This window comes from Mustela lutreola, chromosome 7 (genome assembly GCF_030435805.1).
Source record: "Mustela lutreola isolate mMusLut2 chromosome 7, mMusLut2.pri, whole genome shotgun sequence".
In the NCBI taxonomy this organism is placed as follows: domain Eukaryota; kingdom Metazoa; phylum Chordata; class Mammalia; order Carnivora; family Mustelidae; genus Mustela; species Mustela lutreola.
In genome coordinates, this window is record NC_081296.1 from 114,356,595 (window position 1) to 114,378,787 (window position 22,193).

At 35.3% G+C, this 22,193-nt stretch overlaps 1 protein-coding gene and 1 pseudogene across 1 annotated transcript in view; one reads left to right on the forward strand and one right to left on the reverse strand.

The window, feature by feature from the left end:
* SLC38A6 (solute carrier family 38 member 6) overlaps nucleotides 1–22,193 on the forward strand; it is a 62,287-nt gene that overhangs the window by 31,718 nt on the left and 8,376 nt on the right. Inside the window, exons 6-12 of the mRNA XM_059182256.1 lie at nucleotides 776–854; nucleotides 11,238–11,320; nucleotides 11,792–11,850; nucleotides 19,240–19,305; nucleotides 19,538–19,591; nucleotides 21,228–21,307; nucleotides 21,971–22,071. Coding sequence (XP_059038239.1) covers nucleotides 776–854; nucleotides 11,238–11,320; nucleotides 11,792–11,850; nucleotides 19,240–19,305; nucleotides 19,538–19,591; nucleotides 21,228–21,307; nucleotides 21,971–22,071 — 522 coding nt within the window. The remainder of the gene's footprint in view (nucleotides 1–775; nucleotides 855–11,237; nucleotides 11,321–11,791; nucleotides 11,851–19,239; nucleotides 19,306–19,537; nucleotides 19,592–21,227; nucleotides 21,308–21,970; nucleotides 22,072–22,193) is intronic.
* On the reverse strand, nucleotides 16,202–18,908 carry LOC131835427 (large ribosomal subunit protein eL15-like; annotated as a pseudogene).

Consider the following 22,193-nt stretch of genomic DNA (forward strand, 5'->3'; position numbering starts at 1 on the left):
AGCTACATCAGAAATAGGATCATTATTAAAATGCTAAAAAAGCTAGTTCTTTCTTGGATCCTGTCAGTTAAAATATAAGAAGCAGTGTTAGCTTCAGGTTGTGATTGCATAATAAAGGTGATCCCAACTGTTAATAAAATGGAATAAAAGTTGTAAGTCTTGTCCCTTTAATATGCATAATGGTTTCCATTGAATCTTTTCTAATCACTTTTAGGGACAATTTAAAATGTAATTCATAATACATTTCATTTCTGTTTTATAATAACATGCATAATGTTATGTGTGTTGGGGGCAAGCAGTGAAAGGAAGAGGGAGTGGGAGAGAGGGAGACTTCTGGGGGCCTGTCTTTCTCTAGTAAGAAGAAACAAGTAATCAAAATTATTAGCTGTACTTATTAAACTCCTGCTTCTTTATCAGTTATTGCTAAACTAACTTCTGATGCCTTGAACAGGGTTGAAAACATACACAGATTTATGCAAAACTTCAAAGAAAATTTTATTTGTAAATGGCCTGTAATTAAACCATTTCTCTTACCTAAACAGTTTGTATTGGGTTTGAAATGTAAACAAAGACTACTTAATGAACTACCAGTTATTCTCTGCAAAGTTACTTATCTCCATTCCTGGTGTGTCTATACCTTTGGGATAGTGCAGTATGAGTTAATCTTCCACATGTCGTCAAAGTCCTAATGGACATCTGTGTTTCTGTATAGATTATTCTTAAATGACTAAAAATTATAGAATTCTAATAGGAACAATTTTTATCCTTTTTGCAGCTATGTCATCTTATCTTTTAATTATTAAAACAGAGCTTCCTGCTGCTATTTCAGAATTTTTGTCTGGAGACCATACTGGGTAAGAAAAAATATTTCATGTTGTATCCACTCATTTGTTAATTCAATAAGTATTTATTAATGATATGGTAAAATGGGCAGGACAGGGGGGAACTCTCTCTTGGAGAAGAGGAAGGGAGAAATTTCTGGGACTGTGAAAGACTCAGGTAGGAATGGGGAATGGTGAGAAGTACGGAGTATAAATGTCTTAAACAAAGGGGGGGAGGGGATCACACTGCTGTCACTTCTCCACAAACCGTGGTGGTAAATTTACAGCCGCACTTGTGAGATTGCTATTCTAAAGCATGGTTTGAAAAAATAAATGATTTGCAGGGACTTAATGATTTCATTTCCTGGTTTTTAACAATACTATAAACAATACTAAACCACATTATACTTCCTTTCTCCTTTATTATTTATAAAATACTGGGTTCTAAAGACTATTGACTCATCTCTTTCTATGGGAAAGCAAACTATTTTACTTTTCCTTTCATTGCATAGGAAAAGAAATTTTTAGAAAAATACACTGGAAAAGAGAGAATAAATTTTTTTAAGTGTCATCAAGTTATTTCACACACTTTCTAAACGACAACACAAAAACCCATCAGACTTTTGGACTTAAATATTTGGTTGTTTTGCTCTAATATTTGTACTTGTTCTGGACTGCAGGGCAAATTTTTAAACTTTTTTAGCTTTTACAACTCGACTTCCATGAAAAAGTTCTACTTAGACAACTGCAAATACATATTTATATAAAAGGCAAGTATGGTATACTTTAGATCTGAATAGGAACTGGAAGTCTTTAATGATTTTTCATCATCAGAAGATACTGTGCCTTTCTGTAGTACTTTATTGCTTGTAGGGTTTCCATATTCATTTAAGTTTTATGCCCTTAGTTTGATGAACAATTGCTATAAGAAAGAGCTATGTGAAGTTCACTTTTTCATTTGCTGTAAAAATATTCAGGACAATTTCCATTACTCAAAAAATTCTGTGTGACAAATTTATAGTGTAGGGCTAAGAACTCAAGGCAATGAGAAGTAGAATCAGGAATGTTAGACGAGGAGTAAGGAGACATGTGTTCTATCCATGTCAGTGACCTCAGGTAATTGATTTTACTTCTTCTGGCCATACAACATAATTTTGAGCCTTAGGTTTCTTCACCTGTCTTAATGGACATACCAATATTGCCTTCTTAAGAAAGTTGTTGAGATGATCAAATAAGATATTATATATATATATATATATATTTTATATATATATATATATATATATATGCTCTTGTAAGCTGATAGCATAGTGTAAATGTGGAGAATTAAATTCCTGAATGTTGAATATCAGATACATCCTCAATTAAAAATAAAGAAATTTCAATAATAATAATTATATTAAAGGTCGATTTTCCTTGTTTGCTCTGCCAGGGAGGTCAGAGTCAAATTTGAATATACTGCATAAACTGTTAATCCCAGTAGTTGTCACGTGTTTGCCTTTTCCCTGCTCCTGAATTTGGTGACTTCTTTTTACATTTTTTTAATTGCTATATGCCTTGTGGAAAGAGGAGGGATAACATGCTTATAAAATTTTAGAAATAATTACGGTAGTATGAGACAGAACTGCTATTAAAACTTAGGTCTTCTTTCTCTAAATGTGATACTTTTGCCATAGCTTTCACTTTAAATCAGTTACCATTTATTTTGTTGGGTTTTTTCCTCATTTGTTTAAAAAAATAAAAATTAACCTCCATCTTACTCATATTAGTAGAAAATTGATTAAAATGATATTTTTATATGTCAGAAATGAATTTTTTAAGGTATACTTCAAAATACTATGACCAGTTTGCATCATCTCTGTTTTGTTGAAAATTGTACACCTCTCTAACAGCCTCATCTTGTTTTATACATGAAGTACATTTGCTTGTTTTATATTTCAGAGTTGTAAAAAACTCCAATAAGAGACTGTATTAAGTGGTTAGAATGCAGATAAATCACCAATCTTCAAAGCTTAATGCTGTAAAATAATTAAGAAACAAATATTATGGTAATTGACAACTACCTAGGACAGTTTATTTCTAAATAAAGTTACGTAGCATTATTTTTTCTGAGATCAATGTGATATTGTTATGCTTTTATTTTAGGGTTTGATTGACAATAAATTACACTTAAGGTCTTTCATGTGTGCTTATTTTCTGTGAGATTTGATGTACCTTTGTGAAATATAAGCCTTTATAAAGATGTTATCAAAAAGAAACTTTATGTTCATAATATTCTAATTTCAACAATTACTGTTAGAAGTCAGAAGCTATAATACTTATCCCAAACTTGTATGAGGCATCTGTACTTTTTGGAGAATAATTTATATTTTAAAAATCTATGGCTGTTAAAAGTTGGAAGCTCTCTGTTAACATTTAATGATCTTGTCAGTGGAATATGATTGACACAATTAAGTTGTCTTGCATTTGAGTTACATAATTGATATGGGATGTGAGTAAGATCCTAATTCAGAACATATGATACTCTTGTTCCATTCCATTCGAGAATGAAATTAAAGCAACTTATAAATAAATCTGGTTTTCATTAAAATATGGAAAAAAGCATCTGCATGCCAAAGCATTTGCAATACAGCTAAAGATTTATACTCTATATTTCATACTTGGAACATTTTTATCATATAGGATTAAATCCATAGATCAAACAAGTTTTCTAGGAAGTATAAAACTTTTACTCTAATTCTTTTGGCTTAAAGGAATGCATATTTAGATTACAGTAGGAAAACAGGGGTTCTGTTAGATAATTCTTTTTCTCCTCTTAGGAAAAAATTTAAGGGTAGTATATTCTTCTAAAATCTTGATTTATAAAATATACTTATTTAATATGTGCTTTTGGAGATTACTTTTTGCTGGTTTGTATTTCTCGGGCTGGGTTTAATTTTCCAAGTTTAATCATCTCTGTTCTTTGGAAAATATCCATTGCCAAACACAATTCAGTTGCCTGTGACATGCATATCAAATCTAAACTACCTTTAGTATATGTTACTGAATTGCCTTATAGTTGAATGATAAATAAAAGCACTGTGTTTATAATTGGCTTTATTAATCTACCTTAATAAGTATAAGAAATGATTAATAATAACCAGAAGCCAAGCCAGGGATAGAGAAATTATATTTTGCAATAAAGTTCTTTTGATATTAGTAATTTAAAATTCAATCCTGTGACTAGGAGAGTGTAAAGGAAAGCACCATCTTGAGAAAAATGAGGCAGTAGCTGAAAAATACCGTAAACTCAAGAGTGACTATTCAATAATAGAGATCAGGAACGCCTGGGTGGCTTAGTCTGTTATGCGTCTACTCTTAGTTTCGGCTCAGGTCATGATCTCAGGCTTGTGAAATGGAGCCTTGTGCCTGTCTCTATCCCTTTCCTCCTATGTTTCCCCTTGCTTGTGTGCATGCGCACTCTCTCTCTCTCTCTCTCAAATAAATCATTTAAAAGGGGAGGGGGGTAGAGATTATTTCCATTTCTCCTGTCACTAAGATCATTCTCATCTTTTTGCTGCTTTTACAGACATATAAGATGAAGTTGTTGACTCAAAGGATCTCTGAGGTCTCTTCTTGCACTAACATACCATAACAGTGACGCTGAGAGACTGCTGAGAGGCGGTGACGTTGTTTTCAGTCCCACAGTTCAGTACTCTGGGCAGTCTTGTGGCTTCTGGGCAAGAGTGAATTGTGGTCTGACATAGTCTAGTGATAATAGTATAAGTTGTAAAGTTCAGGATTTCAAAATGTTTATTCTTATGCAAGAGAAGAGTTTTGGATCCTAAGGATGAATGTGCCCATTGCACAACTCCACCTTCATGATGGTAGGGACAACAGAGCTAACACATGGAATCTGCTCTGCTGCTGCATTGGGTCTTTTTCCTCCTGACACTGCAATTGTCTGGCTCTGATATTGGGTCCCTGAAGGAAGAAGATTTTAAGTGTAGAGCCCTGGGCTTTTTGCCGGCTCCAGAAATTTAGTTGCAAAGTGTTCCTCAACGAGGGATGTTTTGAGGTTCCCATTTTGATACTTACTCAAGAGTGACTAGAAGATGAACCTGCGCAGTATCATTTTGTATTTTTAATATCTGTACCCTTAGGTCCTCCTCCATACAGGGATTGAGAGGCTCATATAAATGCAGGGAGCACAGCTTTGGGTCTGTGAGTACTAGTGATACTTGTGCTAGTACTCACAGGTTTTAGGATCTGACACAGGCATTTCCTAAAGACATGAATTAGAGTGATAAAGGGAAAGTTGTGATCATGTTGCTATTTCTGCTGCTGCTCCCTCTTTTGTTCTGTTTAAAAGGAAGTTGGCACCTACCAATACCCACTAAAGATAGATTACAAAGGATTTTCTCTGAAACCAGGAATAAAAAAGAGACACAGTGAATCATGAAGTCCATGTTAGAAGCCAGGGGCTGAAACCCATGTGGGGGAAAACCTTTTCTTTCATTCTTTTTACATTGAAATATAATTAACAGGGCGCCTGGGTGGCTCAGTGGGTTAAAGCCTCTGCCTTCGGCTCAGGTCATGATCTCAGGGTCCTGGAATTGAGCCCCACATCCGGCTCTCTGCTCAGCAGGGAGCCTGCTTCCTCTTCTCTCTCTCTGCCTGCCTCTCTGCCGACTTGTGATATCTCTGTCTGTCAAATAAATAAACAAAATCTTAAAAAAAAAAAAAAAGAAATATAGTTAACATGTAACATTGTATAAATTTAAGGTGTACAACATTTTGATACACTTTTATATTCTAGTATGATTACCACAGTGGTGTTAGCTAACCCCACCATCACTGTTAGATTTAAGATCTACTCTCTAAGCAACTTTCAGGTATATTATTATTGTTAACTACAATCACAATCCCCAGAATTTACTCATCTCATAACTGTAAGTTTGTACCATTTGACCAACATTGCAGTTCCCTTGGCTCCTCTACCCCCAGTCCTGCTAACCACCATTCTACTGTGTTTCCACGAGGTTGGCTTTTTCTGATTCTACATGTAAGTGATAAACAGTAATGATGTCTTTCTGCCTGACTTCTGTCTCTTACCATAACACCCTCATAATCCAACCATGCTGTCACAAATGGCAAGATTTCCTTCTTTCTCATGGCTGAATAATATTCCATTATTTCACATATATTATATATATATGGTATTTAAAAATAAATGCCTACATACATACCTCCACGTCTTTATTCATTCATCCATTGACAAACACTTAGGTTGTTTCCATATCTTACCTACTGTGAGTAAATGCTGCAATAAATATGGAAAAGCAGATATCTTTTCAATATCGTGTTTTCATTTCCTTTGGATATATCACTCAGAAGCGCATTGCAGGATCACTTAATTTTTTAAAAGGATGTATTTATTTATGCAAGCTCATGCATGTACACGAGGGGGGAGGTAGGGAGAGGGAGAGAAATTGACAAGCAGCTTCCTGGCTGAGCACTCCTGCTTGCTAGGCTCCATCCAAAGACCCTGAGATCATGACCTGAGCTGAAATCAAGAGCCAGACGCTCAACCGACTGAGCCACCCAGATGCCCCTATTTTTAATTTTTTCAGGAACCTCCATACTATTTTCCATAGTGGCTGAACCAGTTCACCTTCTCACTGACAGTGCACAAGGATTGCTTTATCTCCATTTCCTCACCAACACTTGTTATTGCTTTTCTTTTTGATACCCATGCTAACAAGTGTGAGGTGGTCTCTCACTGTGGTTTTAATTTGTATTTTGTGATGATTAGTTATGTTGAGCATCTTTTCATGTACTTGTTGGCCATTTGTATGTCTTCTTTGGAAAAATGGCCGTTGTTTTCCTCTGCATTTTTCAATTGGATTAACCACCTATCAATTATATGGTTTGCAAATATTTTCTTTCATTCCATAGATTGCCTCTTCACTTTGTTTATTGTTTGTTTTGCTGTGCAAAAGCTTTTTGCATGTTTGATGTAACCCTACTTATTTTTACTTCTGTTGCTTGTGCTTTTGGTATCATATCCAAAAAATTATTGCCAAGGCTGATGTCAAGGAACTTCCCCCTATGTTTTCATGTTTTATGGTTTCAGGTGCTACATTTAAGTCTTTAATCTGTTTAATCCACTCCAAGTTAATTTTTGTGAGTGGTATAAGAGAGGAGACCAATTTCACTTTTTGCATGTGTTTATCTGGTTTTCTTAACACTGTTCACGGAAGACACTTTTCCCACATTGAGCGCTCTTGGCTCCCTTGAAAGTATCAGTTTGGCTGTATATGGGTACAGAGTTATTTCTGAGCTCTTTATTCATTCCATTGGCCTATGTGTCTATTTTTTTGCCAGTACTATACTGCTTTGATAACTACAGCAGCGTTGTAGTACAGTTTGAGATCAGGAAGTATGATGTTTTGTTTTCCCTCTCAGGGTTACTTTGGCTCTGTGGGATCTTTTGTGGTTCCATACAAATTTTAGGATTGTTCTATTTTTGTAAAAAGTATCATTCAAATCTTGATAGGGATTGCATTAAATCTATAGATGGCTTTGGGTAGCATGGACATTTTAACAAATGAATTTTTCCTATCCATGAACATAGACAGGTTATCTTTCCATTTGTTTCTTCTTCAAATTCTGCCATTGGAGTTCTATCTTGTCGTTTTCAGTGTACCCATCTTCTACTTGCTTGGTTAAATTTATTCCTACATATTTTAATTTTTTTGATGCTATTGTAAATGGGATTGTTTTATTTCTTTTTCAGATATTTTGTTGTTAGTGTATAGAAAGGTAACCGATTTCCGTATGTTGATTTTGTTAACTGCAACTTTACTGAATGTGTCCATTAGTTCTAATAGCCATTTTGGTGGAGTCTTTAGGATAGTCTCCCTATAAGATCATATGATCGCAAATACAGAGTTACTATTTCCTTTCCAATTTGGATGCCTTTTATTTATTTATTTTTATCGTGCCTGATTTATTCTAGCTAAGATTCCCAGTACTATGTTTAATAAAAGTGGTGAGAGTGGACACCCTGTTGTTCCTGATCTTAGAGAAAAAGCTTTCAACCTTTCACTCTTGAATATGATGTTAGCTATAGGTTTGTTGTATATGGCCTATATTATATTGAGGTATATTCCTTCTCTACCCAATTTGTTGAAGGCTTTTATTATAAAAGTTTTGTTGTATTTCGTCAGATGCTTTTTCTGCATCTGTTGAGATGATCGTATGATTTTTATCTTTCATCCTGTTAATACGCTGTAACATATTTATTGATTTGCATATGTTCAGCCACTCTTGCATTCTGGGGATAAATTCAACTTAATCATTGTGTATGATGTTTTTAATGTGCCATTGTTTTCATTTTGCTAATATTTTGTTGAGGATTTTTGCATCTGTATTCATCAGGGATATTGATGTGTAGTTCTCTTTTTTTGTAGTGTCCTTATCTGGCTTTTGTATAAGAGTATGCTACCCTTGTCAAGTGAGTTTGGGAGTATTCCCCTCTCTTCAGTTTTTTAGAAGAGTTTGAGGATTGGCATGAATTCTTCTTTAAATATTTGGTAGAATTCACCAGTAAAACTATCTGGTTCTGGGGATTTCTTTGTTGGGAAGTTCTTGACACTGATTCATTTTCTTTACTCATTATTGCTCTGTTCATATTTATTATTTCTCATGATTTTGATATATTATCTGTTTCCAGGAATGTATCCATTTTCTTAACTTAACATGTCAGTGGGTGACTTTAGCTACTTGGTAGAAAAAGAGGATGCATTTTCACCAGCTGGGAATTCTGAGAGTATCTGCCAAATGATTTGACCCTGATTTCATTTATTTATTTGATAGAGAGATCACAGGTAGGCAGAGAGGCAGGCAGCGAGAGAGATGGGGAAGCAGGCTCCCTACCGAGCAGAGAGCCTGATGTGGGGCTCGATCCCAGGACCCTGGGATCATGACCTGAGCTGAAGGCAGAGGCTTTAACCCACTGGGGTCACACAGGCACCCTGCCAACTGATTTGGGGGAAAAAAAAATCCCTGTTGTCTTTGATGCTCCAGCTGCCATACTGACATTAACTATACTTGGTTACTACTCTTCATGTGTGTATATGTGCATGTTTCAGTGAAAAGATTATAGAAAATTCAGAAAAGAAAGCAAATAAAAATCAGACATAATAACATCTCTTACCTAATCACTGTTTTATCCTTTTAGTTTTTCTCAAAAAGCTTTTTAAAACATAGTTAAAAATCATACATTTTATATTTTCATTGTTAGTATTTTCCATTTTACTAAATTGTCTTTTTTTCTAGCTGCATAGCATTCCACTGAATATGCTTTTATTGGCCTAATATTTTCTTTTGTTAAATATATGTGACTTCCCTCCACCTTCTTAATGTTACAGTAATGTTGTATTCATAGCTTCATGCACATAGAATTCTTTAAATTATAGATTATTTTCTTAGAGTACCATGTTTTTATTGCATTTGCTACGTAATGTCATTATTTTCCCAGAAGTAGTACTGATTGACAAGATCACTAGCAATGCCTGAAGGACCAGTTGTGCCACATCCTTGAATATTACTTGTTGAATAATTTTACTAGTTTAATTTCAACAGCCTCATATTTATTTCTTTAATTAGCACCAGAGATTGGATTTTTCTTCATGTGTATTTACTAGTTGTACTTCTTTCATGAATTGTTTGTCCTTTACATACTAAAGTGAAGTCTTTACTATTAAATTCTTGGGGAATTAACTCTAACTTTTAAAAAATTTCCACACATGTATTTTATATTGGAAAATTGAAACCATCTATATGCAAACAAGGAAAAAAATAAAAATTGCTGATATTGCTACCACACAGAAATGTCTCCTTCTGGTATTTTAAGAATATCCTTCTGGCTCTTTTGTTAATGTTCATTCAGGTTTTTTTTAGTAATCAAATACATCATCATACTTTTAAGTTACCTTTTTTTTTCCATTTAATATTCTCGTGTCTTTATATGAAAAATGTAATATTTTTTTCCTGGTAATTCATGCTCTTTCAAGAAAACTTGAAAAATATGGAAACTGTGAAGAAGAAAAATTACCCATCATAATGCCACCAAAACATGATGGCTATCAAGATGTTGCAGTTCTTTTCCATTTTTAATCTATGCTTTTCCTCAAAATTGCTAATCATGCTATGTATATTTAGGATGTTTTCATATCAATATATTGTTATATTATTCATTATTATATGTGTAGAATTTTCTTTTTTATGATTGTCCCATAGTCCCATAATTTGTTTTTAAATTGTTGTAGTCTTAGATATTTGTTTCCATTTTTCAGTATTTTAAATGTTTTCAGTAACCATCTTTCTACAAATATTTTTTTCTTATTGTTGATTGTTTATTTATTTACTTTTTAAGTAGGCTCCACACCTGGCATGGAGCCCAGTGCAGGGCTTTAACTCATGACCCTGAGATCAAAAACTGGGCTGAAATTCTGAAATCAAGGGTCAGACAGACACTTAACTGGCTGAGCCTCCCAGGCACTCCAACTGATTATTTATTCATTTATTTTTTGAGAGAGAGTGGATACATATGAGCAGGGAGGAGTGGGGGCAGGCAGAGGGAGATGGGGGAAAATCGAAGCATGCTCTATACCCAGCACAGGGCCATCTGGAGGCTCCATTTCATGACCCTGAGATCATGACCTGAGCCAAAATTAAGAGTCAGACACTTAACTTGACTAAGCCACCCAGGCGTCCCTGATTGTTTATTTTTAATAATCTTTTATAAGTATTACATATTTGAAAATTTTCAATATCTTTTGCCAAATTGCTTTCCAGAAAGGTAATATACACAGTTTTTACCTTCACCACTTTTAAAGATTTATTTATTTATTTTAGAGAAAGAGTGTGTGTGCACTTGAGCATGGGGGAGGGGCAGAGGAAGAGGGAGAGAATACTCAAGCAGATTCCCCGCTGAGCGCAGAAGCTGACCCTGGGGCTCAATCCCAGGACTCTCAGATCATGAGGAGCCAAAAACAACAGCCAGATTCAACCGACTGATTCAACAGCCAAAAACAACAGCCAGATTCAACCATCCAGGCACCCCTACCTTCACCAGTTTGTGTACACCTTGTCACTCCTCACCGACATTGACTATTATCTTACTTTTAAATACTTGCTAATTTGGTAGTTGAAAAATGACATCTCATTGTTTTGATACCTTTTTAAATATAAATTCATTAATAAGAATAATGGGATTTCTCAAGAATATATTTTAATGAAAGGAAGTAGGCTTTTCCTAATGGGTGGTTGTAATGGTTATAACTGTGTGTGTGTGTGTGTGTGTGTGTGTGTGTAAACACAAGCACTGGATTCCTGTGCCTAAGATAGGACTATTTTTTTTTCTACTAGGTCTTGGTATCTTGATGGACAAACACTACTAATAATCATTTGTGTTGGCATTGTGTTCCCTCTTGCACTTCTTCCTAAAATAGGTAAGTCTTTAGAGAAGAAGACAGTTTTTGTTTGGAAAGAAGGAAGAAAGAAGATAACGTTAAGGGGCTTTTAAATTTCACAGTACCACATTTTTAGCAGAAGGGTGGTAACAGTGAATAATTCTGAACTTGGACTTATTTTAGGTTGTTCAGCCTTCAGCCTTGCTTAGTTAGCCTATTACTTGGTTTGTAGTAGTATTTTGTCTGCCCCACTAAAATAAAATCTTTACAGTGGAACATTAAAGAGCAGCCTTTCCTTACAGTGTACCATTAGTGGTAAGCCAGTTCCAATTCTGCTGTACAGAGCTGCATAAATGATCTGTGACAGATAGTTGGAATGTTGTTATTCTCAGCCCTAAGCCCCAGATACCAAGCACTGTAATAGAAAACATGCCCAAGATGTATAGCTTTAGCTGTATGTTAGGATCACTTTCCTTATAAATTGCTTTTTATTTTACTGTTATTTTACAGGCTTTCTTGGCTACACAAGTAGTTTATCATTTTTCTTTATGGTGTTCTTTGCTCTCATGGTAAGTTTAAAATACAGTATATTGCTTATCTCCTCACTAAAATTGAACTTACTGTGTTAATATCTTCTTTTTATCTTTTAACTCTGTTTTCTGTCAGAGTTTTATTTCAGTGTGTTACTGAAAGCACTTTTATTCCACAAAATTATTGTACCTATTTTGAAGAGGCTTAGCTAGAACATCCTTTCAAATCCAGTATCTCTTGGTTAACTAGAAAGGAAAGCACACTGACTCTGTTAAAACCTTAGATGAAGTTTAATTCTTTGCGTTGATGTGTGTATCCGTTTATTTCTGTATAATACTGGGTGTGTATGTGATTAAACGCTTCTTTATTGTTGAAAATGAGTCAAAGAAAAATGGTACCCAAAGGAGCAACACAACACCTCAGTAGTTAAACCATATTATCGAGCCAGATTTTCAAGTTGTCATAACAATCCAGGATGCATTTAATTTAGGTTGAACTATCTGTTGGGATGCAGAGGTGAAACAACTTTAGATCATTTAAATGAAGTGGAAGGAACCCTGGTGTTAGTGTTCAGAAATACTTTAATGGATGCTCTTAAAACTAAAATACTTAACAGTGTTTACATTTAATCATTTGTTGAATTTATCAGCATTAAAAATCATTGCCCTCCCCACCTCAAATTGTCTGACTTCTATCTTAGAGACAAATGAATTGAACATATACTTTTTCCCCCTTCAATTAATTTAGATATGATTTACATACATCACTGTATAAGCTTAAATGTGTACAGCATAAAGACTTGACTTATATATATAGCAAAATGATTACCACAGTAAGTTTAGGTAACATTCATGAACATACACTTTTTTTTTTTTTTTAAGATTTTATTTATTTATTTGACAGAGAGAAATCACAAGCAGGAAGAGAGGCAGGCAGAGAGAGAGAGGGGAAGCAGGCTCCCCGCCTAGCAGAGAGCCCCATGCAGGGCTCAATCCCAGAACCCTGGGATCATGACCCGAGCCGAAGGCAGAGGCTTAACCCACTGAGCCACCCAGGCACCCCTGGACATACACTTTTTAGGTTCCACATTGAAAAGGGAGACAATAGTTATTCTCACCATAAATGGACTCTTTTTCGCAGTGGCACTTTATTTTTTGAGTATAGTTGACACAGTGTTACATTAGTTTCAGGTGTACAACAGTGATTTGATAAGTTTATACACTGTGCTTTGCTCACCGTGACTATAGCTGTCATCTGTCACCATACAATGCTATTTCAGTATCATTAACTATGTTCCTTATGCTGGGCTTTTTATTTCCATGACTTATTCATTCCACAACCGGGGGACTGTTTCTTCTACTCTCCTTTATCCATTTTGCCCACCCCTCTTCCCTGCTTTCCTCTGGCCACTATCGGTTTGTTCTCTGTTTTTATAGGTCTGATTCTGCTTTATGTTTTTTATTCATTTGGTGTTTTTTTGGTTTTTTGGTTTGCTTTTTTTTTTTTAGATTCCACAGTGAGTGAAATCATATGGTATTTGTCTTTTTCAGTCTTATTTCACTTAGCAAAATACCCTCTAGGTCCATCTATGTTGTTGCAAATGGCACTACCTTACCCTTTTTTGTGGCGTTGTGATATTCCATTGTGTGTACACACACACACACACACACCCATCTTTCTTATCTATTTGTCTATTGATGGGTATTTAGGTTGCTCCCATATCTTGGCTATTGTAAATAGTGCTACAATAAGCGTAGGGGTGCATATATCTTTTTGAATTATTGTTTTTGTTTTCTTTGGGTAAATACCCAGTAATGGAATATTGAATCATATGGTATTTCTATTTTAAATATTTTGGGGTAACTCCATATTGTTTTCTATAGTGACTGTACCAATTTACATTCCCTTCAACAGTGCTCAAGGGTTGTATTTTTTTAAATCTTCACCAGGACTTGTTATTTCTTGTCTTTTTTATTTTGTCATTCTGTTAGGTATAAGGTAACATTTCATTATGGTTTTGCTTTGTATTTCCCTGATAATTAGTAAAAAGACACATCTTTTCATGTGTCCTTTGGCCATCTATATGTCCTGTTTGGGAAAATGTCTATTCAAGTCCTCTGCCCATTTTTTAATTGAATTGGTTTTTTGACATTGAGTTGTATATGTTCTTTATGTATTTTGAATACCCTTTATCAGGTATGTCATTTGCAAATACCTTTTCCCATTCAGTAGGTTTCCTTTTTGTTGTGCTTTTCCTTCACTGTGCCAAAGCTTTTTATTTTAACATAGTCCAAATAGTTTATTTTTGCTTTCATTTCCCTTGCCTTAGGAGACATGTCTAGAAAAATGTTGCCATGGCTGATATCAGAGAAATTACTACCTATGTTCTCTTCTAGGAATTTTATGGTTTTAGGTCTCATGTTTATTCCTAATTAAAGGTCTTTAATCCATTTTGAGTTTATTTTTCTATATGGTGCTAGAAAGTAGTCCAGTTTCATAAACTGATGGTTGAGAAACATCTGTATGGTTAGGGATGACCTATGTATGCAAAGGAACATATGGATGTGAAAGAGAATCAGTCTAGATAACACTCGGTTTTTTCCTCACAGATAATTGGCAATCCAAGCATTGCATAGGTAAGAGTAATTGGGTTTTATAGCCAGTAGTTTGAAGCATGTGAAATATATTGATATGGCATGTCTTTTGTAGTTTTCACAATATTCATTTCTGTCCTGGCAGCTACTCTTAAATTTGATGCAGATTTCTTACTGTACAGTCATATGGAAATAAGACCCTTATTCTGTACTTATTGTAATGCTTTACAAACCATCTGCTCAAATTTTTACTGGTGAGCACAGCTTAAATTTGGTCTACAATGGGACAGTGAAGACACAGTGAAGACACTGTACACTTTTTAAAAAATGCTCCTTTTAATTGTGACTTTTATTTTATATTTTCTAAATAATTAGGTTAGAAATACATAGTGGTTAGGGAAGGATACATGTGTATATCAACCCAGACTTTTTGGAATGGTGTCAATGGCTCCATTTATTGTTTTGGTCAATATGTATTTATAAATCTATATAATATCTATATTACATTTTTTTAAATTCTTAAGATAAATTTTTTTTAAAAAATCAGTCAATAAACCTTTTACTTTCTTAAATTACACTCTCCAAATAATGTAAATCGTAACTTAGTCTTTTTTTAAAATTCTGATCAAAGACGACTTTAATTTTTTACTCTCATATTTAAAAGCTTATCTGATGGCTGCCAGTTTCCCAATCCTAGCATTGGTTGCTAGCTTACAAATCTTAAGGTAGATTCTTCTCATTTACCTAATATTCAATTTTACTAGTTTTTAATATACACTGGTGTAAATACATTACTGGCTGCTTTGTATGAAATTCAGTATTCTATAGATCCCACAGAGTCATGGGATAGAATCAGGAGCCTCCACCTTTTATGTGAACCTCGGTGGTACTATGGAAATCAAGGCAATTTTGCTTAGGTTAAGGAGGATTTATTTTCATTTGTAAGAGAACCCTCTTACAATAGGTTTATTCAGTTCTTCTAAAAATGGTGGCATTCTTTAAAACTATTCTTTGAAAAGCAACAATTACTTAAGTGGAATATTGGATTAAACCTAAAAATGTGGGTCCTAGTTAACTTTATTATTCTGCATATGATCATGATAAGGGATTTGGATTTTCTTCACATTTCCAAGCAAAATCCAATTTAAAAAGCTTGTTCTTACCAAACCCCTAAAAACAACCATTTGAGAGTAAACCAGCAGAATATTATATCACCCCAGTGAAGCTGTAGGTTTCATTACATGTGCCCATAAATGATGTGGCTAGCTTCTGCCATCCACTTTTATGGAATTTATTTTACACCTATTATACCGAACAGCATTTTATTTATTTTTTTAAGATTTTATTTATTTATTTGACGGAGAGAGAGAGATCACAAGTAGGCAGAGAGATAGGCAGAGAGAGAGGGGGAAGCAGGCTCTCTGCCGAGCAGAGAGCCCGATGAGGGGCTCGGTCCCAGGACCCTGGGATCATGACCTGGGCCAAAGGCAGAGGCTTAACCCACTGAGCCACCCACGTGCCCCCTGAACAGCATTTTAAACACTGGCATATAAACTCCCTAATGACATAAAGCAAAGACAAAAGCGTTTATCTTATTAGGAACAAGACACACCATCACTTACAGTCTTCAAACATTATTGCACTTTAACTTTCATAATTTGACAATGCATTCATGAAACAATCTACAGAGAACTCATTTTGACAAAGAACACTTTAAAGCAGCCATGACTGAGCTAAATTGTTGATCAGGTAAGGATTTTACAAACATTCCTTATATTAGCAGAGAGTATTGTGTCTACCCCGTGCCTTGAGGCAAGAACCATTCATGGGGTGCTGGAACCCATGACCCTTTCTCACGGCTCTGGTGGCCTGCAGATGTCAGCCCTTGTGTCATCCGGTGCTTGTGGGCTGATTTGGTATCAGGATTTCTTCTCATGGCTTTATGGAATGGATCAATGAGGATAACCTCGAAGAATTTGTACCTGGAATCTTTGCCAACCCAGTAAGAATTCAGGACTCTCAGAGACCCACAGTGGCATCCAGTTGGCTCCTCTGCAGCCCACTGAAGGCTTCTGGGAAACCTTAGCTGGTTAGCACCATGATGGGACGGGCTTGCTCGAGGTCTCACTGTTAGGAATGGCGTTTGGGGCCACTATGGTGAATCTGATATATTACATAACCTTGCTTGGCCTTGGGCCCCAGTCCATGTGCTTTATCAGCTGGCTTTGGTGGGGAATTTGCGGGGTGGGGGGGTGCCCTACAGAGCTGTGGGTACTGCCAGCAGTGCACCCTGAGAAGAAAGTGCATTACACCAGACTGCTTCTTCCTCCATAGCTCCTGGATGTACTTTAAACGCCCATCTTGGCTGACCTTGGAGCAGATGCCTGCTACCAGATGGAATGCAAAACTTAAGTCTTTAAAAAAAAAATTTTTTTTTTAAAGCAGTCTCCAGGTCTAGTGTGGAGCCCAACATAGGACTCAAACTCATGACCCTGAGATCAGGACCTGAGCTGAGATCAAGAGTCTGAAGCTCAACCAACTGAGCCACTCAGGTGCCCCCAAACCTAGTCTTATCTGTTGTCCCAGATCTTTATTTTGTCTAAAAATTTTAAAATAAAATTTTGCCCCCTCTGAAATATCTAAAATTTTTAAAATCCATTTTATTTTAGCAGTGACTCAGAATGACAGTAACCAGATGGACTTAACCTTTTTCAGTCCATTTTAGAAAACAAATGGATTGCCATTCTTTCCAAAAGTTCTGTCTTGAATGCAGATTAGTATTTTAAGTAATATTTTAATGAGCCAGTAATCAAAATAGAAAACTTTGTGGATGGTTCATAGTCAGAATCCTTGCTTGTTCTGAGCACTGAGTGAGGCATGATCAGTGCTTCAGATAGACTGGTGGTCACTGCTCTTACGGATCTGTCAGTCTCATAGGAGAGATGAGAAAAATTGATTGGAAAACAACAGAGAACCATGTCGATAATACATAATTAATTATTGCTTTACTTGCTTCAGAATAAGAGTCATAGCAGTTGACGGAGAGAAGGAAATTAAACTTGAGCTGCACCTCGAAAGATGAGAAGAACTTAGAGAGAAAGAAGGGCCTTTGATGCCAGTGAATTATTTTTCCCTCTGCCTTTCTAACCCCTGGAGTTCTCTTCTTACCATGTTCTATCTACAACCTGAGCAAGCCCTCCCCATCATACTTTGTTGTTGGGTGTCTTTCTATTCCCATTCTGTACTGTACTTTATAGAACAGCAGATCTCACCATCCCACTGGGCAGGCTTGGGCTTGGGATAGGAGTCTGCAGGGAAATTAGCTATGGTAACTGAATTTTATGTTAATATAATACCAAACTGCTAATGACCTTTTCATTAATTAGAAATTTATTAAAAAATGAATGAAAGAATCATTATATTGTATTTTGGAGCATGTTTTGAAATATTTTGATTGCCAAGCCAAGTAATAATAATAGCTAATAAAATAAATGAGCTCACTCACATTCCGACCTTGTCAAAGTCCTTGGTACACAGGTGCTCAGTACATGGTTGCTGCCACCTCCACACCACTGCTACTAAGGGGGAGATGTGCAACACTGAATTTGAAGTAGCGCTGAGAGAGAGACCAGGAACCACACTGCTGCTCTAGCTTCTGTCTTGCCCCCTCCTCATACTTTTTTGAAAACATATCAGAAAACAGATTTGAAATTATCGCTTTTGATTTTTTTCCCCGTCTTGGTAAGTTGACCATTTAGTTTTATTTCATATTGAAAACCTACCTAGAAATATCCAAGCAACTTGCTCAGTTTATCCTTTTATTTCCTTTTCTTTTTAGTTGGTGAGGGTTTTAATAAAGAGTAATTCTTTAGCTCACTCATTAACTTAACTATAGAAGTGTATGTTTTTCTTAGATTTGTTTTATCAGTATATAAAATTTTGTTTGAATTAGTTAAAATCAAAAACTAGATAAATACCAAAGAGCAATAGGACTAGTATTTACTTATTGGTCTCCTGCTAAGGACAAATGCTTCCTTTATTCTCCCTTGCCCCTGTGGATGCTGGGTTCCAGCCTGGAGCAAATATTTGCAGAGTAATTACGTGCCCTGAAACTACTGCAACAGTGGTAATGTCCACACAACCACAAGTGTAGGTCGAGGAGGGTGGTACCACAATCCAGAGTAAAATCCCGAGAGATTTTCATCCCTCTGGATTTCTTTGAATTTTTTAAAGATTTCTTTTTAACAGCTAGAGCTTGCTAGCTATGTGCACTTTTCTTAGCCTGCTTTATCTACATTTGTTAAAAGTAATACAGGTCTTAAAAAAGTCAGCAGTGCAGAACTTCTTCATCAGAAATCCCTAAATTCCTGCTTTGCATGAGTTCCCTACTTCTTTCTGCTTGTGGCCATTTCCCAAACTGCTGTTAATTTTTCTCTATCTGCTACTGGTGCCAGGTCCACAAATAGCCATAGTATATATACCATTGTCACTAAAAACATCATGTTCCCACTTTGAGTGTACTTTTTTTTAATGCCTTGATGCTTTTGGGGTTTTGAAAGTTGACATGAGAAGACTCTCCATCTTTAATGGGGGAGAACCCCGCTAGACAGATATACAGCATCCCCTCTCCCCTCAAGATAGGTAACCATGTTAAAGGATGACCCATTCTAACTGGAAAAAAACAATATGAGCAAAGAATCTTTAGCTATCAAATAGCTATTATTTGATATGGTATTAGTTTAATCAAAATAATGCTGACCTGTTTGAAATCAATTTCTTGTCATGAATTTTACAAGAAATAATCTTGAGTGTGGATTCTACTTATTTTTACAGGTAATAATTAAAAAGTGGTCCATTCCTTGTCCTCTGCCATTAAATTATGTAGAGCAATATTTCCAGGTAATAGTTTATATTTTGTTTCTTCCTTTTTTTTAAGCTAAAAAAGGAATCAGACTAATAATGAATTTTTTCCTAATTAATGAAAAAGTAATGACTATATTGCAATTTGGAACTTTGTTTTGAAATATTTTTATTTGAAAGCCTACTAATAATAAATACATCATTTTTGTTGATGTATTCTGACTTTTAATGACTGCTGGTTTCTCTTTTTCCCCTCAATTCTCTTAAACAGATTTCAAATGCTACAGATGATTGTAAACCAAGGCTCTTTCATTTCTCCAAAGAGGTGTGTAAGTTATTAACAGATACTTTTGGTTGATTTTTCACATTTCAAGTTTTAAGAGATTTGTATAACAGGGTCTCTTAGGTCTTTGTACCTGTAACTAATTAATTTTCATGAAAGTGTTAAGTATAGGGTTGCCTACCAGAAGAATAATATTATTTAACACAGGGTGGCCCATTATGAAACAGCCACCTTTTTTTTTTTTTTTTTTTTTTTTTGGCATGCCTTTAAATGGAGCTTGTTTTAAATGGGTCACTGCCTAAAAGAACAGATTTACCAAATGTCTGGTCTGGCCAATAAGGTCCTCTGTGGATACAGACTTCCTGTTGCCCTCTGGACTTGTAAAGCTAAATAGCCAATTATATCAAAAACTCCTCCCCAGTGAGTAGAACCTCGGTCTGTAGCTAAACAGCCTCATCATTGGATCAGCAAGTGAGTGTTGCCAATGTATCTTCTGGCTGACATTCCAAAGTTGAAATTTATGATGCTTGGAGTAGAGACTAGAAGACCAAGTCTCCTTGCCATCTCTGGGAACCAGGATCCTGGAAGTGTCTGTAAGAGCCCCTGAGCACTGGCAGAGGAGACAGGAGCTGTGATATGGATGGATGTCTACTTTACTATTCCAGAAGAGCCCAAAGTCTTCCCGTTGCCACCAGTTTCTTCTGAAACTTCTACATTTTTTGCTTCTGTTGAAATCTAAGTCCCAGATACTAGAATCCCCTCCACTCCGGCACAACTCAGTTAGTGTAGCAGGTTAGTGTGCTACGTCCTCCATGAAGAATTTTCCTTTTTATCCCCAGTTTTTCAATAAGAAATGTCTCTCCGGCTCCGTAAGGGAGATTACTACGTCCTTTACACGGTAAAGGCTATCTGCCTTAAAGATCTCTGTAGAGTAATTGACAAGCCAGGACATTGAGCAATATATTTAAAAGAAATTGTGAATTAAATTCTCATTCCCCTAATCCAGCCTCAGGAAATGCGATAGCTTTCCTTTGCAGCTCCCTTCCGATATTTTAGGAGGCATTATATTTCAAGACAGGTCTTCACTCATCTGGAGTCTTTGTCAAAGAGCCTCAAGTTGTTAGAGGGAAATCTTTTTATGGTAAAAAAGAGAAAGTAAATCATCACCATTCATTATATAAAGACAGTATTTTCACTTAGACGATAATTTTTGTTTGCTTTATAACTTCCTCTGGCTCTTAAGTATTTTAATTAAGAAAACACTTATGTTTGTGCATTTCAGTGGATCTTTAAGAATTTGTCAGTCTAGAATTTATCATATTCATTCCCATTGAAACAGATCCTAGTTAAAAATGCTAAGATGTGATTAGTATTTTCAGTATTCCCTTAGATTCGGTGGGTGGTACCATGAACATGCTATAGAAGCCAGCCAAGAAATACTGTGGCTAGGACAGGAGGTCTAAACAATCAAGCAAAACATTTGTTGGTGACCATACTTGTGTCTCTCTCTTTAAAAACAAAACAAAACACCTTATTTTATAAAGAGATGATTTGTGCAAGCTAAAATAAATTTGACCAAATTGATTTTTTTTTTTTGGACCTGAGTTTATTATCAATTGAAGTAGTGGCTTCACTAGAACAGCATTTAATAATTTCATCTTTTTAAATTCTTTTCCAGAGTGTTTATGCCATACCTACCATGGCTTTTTCATTTCTCTGCCATACCTCCATATTGCCAATATACTGTGAACTTCAAAGGTACCATAGGATCCTGAAATATTTTAAGTATATTAAGAACTTCTTTTTACTTAGTCTTTCAGATCAAATGACATTCTCCTTTATGAATCATTCTTTCCTATCACTGGATTCTAAGTGTTAGTTTATTTATTTGTTTTGAAGATTTTGTCTTTAAGTAAATTCTGCACCCAGTGTGGGGCTTGAACTCACAACTCCAAAACATGCCCTACAAACCGAGCCAGCCAGGTGCCCCTAAGTGTTAGTTTAAAACAAAACAAATTATATGCTGGCTTATTGAACATAATTAAAAAAAAAAAAAAAAAGTAAAAAAAGAACAACTCAATATGCTAAATATGCAAATTCTCTCCGAGTTAATATATAAATTTAATGTGATCCCTATTAATATTATTAATAAAGATAACCTGAAGTTGGAAAAAAAATAAATATCTACAGACACACAAAAAAATAAAAACAATTGAGAGTTATTTCCATCCAACTTGAGAATGTTTCCTGGAAGCATAATCTTTGCGCAGTAATTTCAAATCAGAAATTCTGATATATAGTTATTAATAAAGTAGGTCTTGAGCAATTAAGGAATCCTCTTGACAACTAGCTTGGGAGATATTTGTTTCTTTAGATATAATTCAGATCATAGTTTCTACTTTTGCCATTTTTGTCTTTTAGCCCTTCAAAGAAAAGAATGCAAAATGTAACCCATACAGCAATTGTTTTAAGTTTTCTCATTTATTTTGTATCTGCACTCTTTGGGTACCTCACTTTTTATGGTAAGTATATTGTTTAATTACCAATGACAAAAGAAATCATTCTATAGTTGATGTCACACCTGAATATAGACTTTGTTTCTGCCTTTCATTAATAAGTTAATTTGTTTAGGCTGCTAAAATTC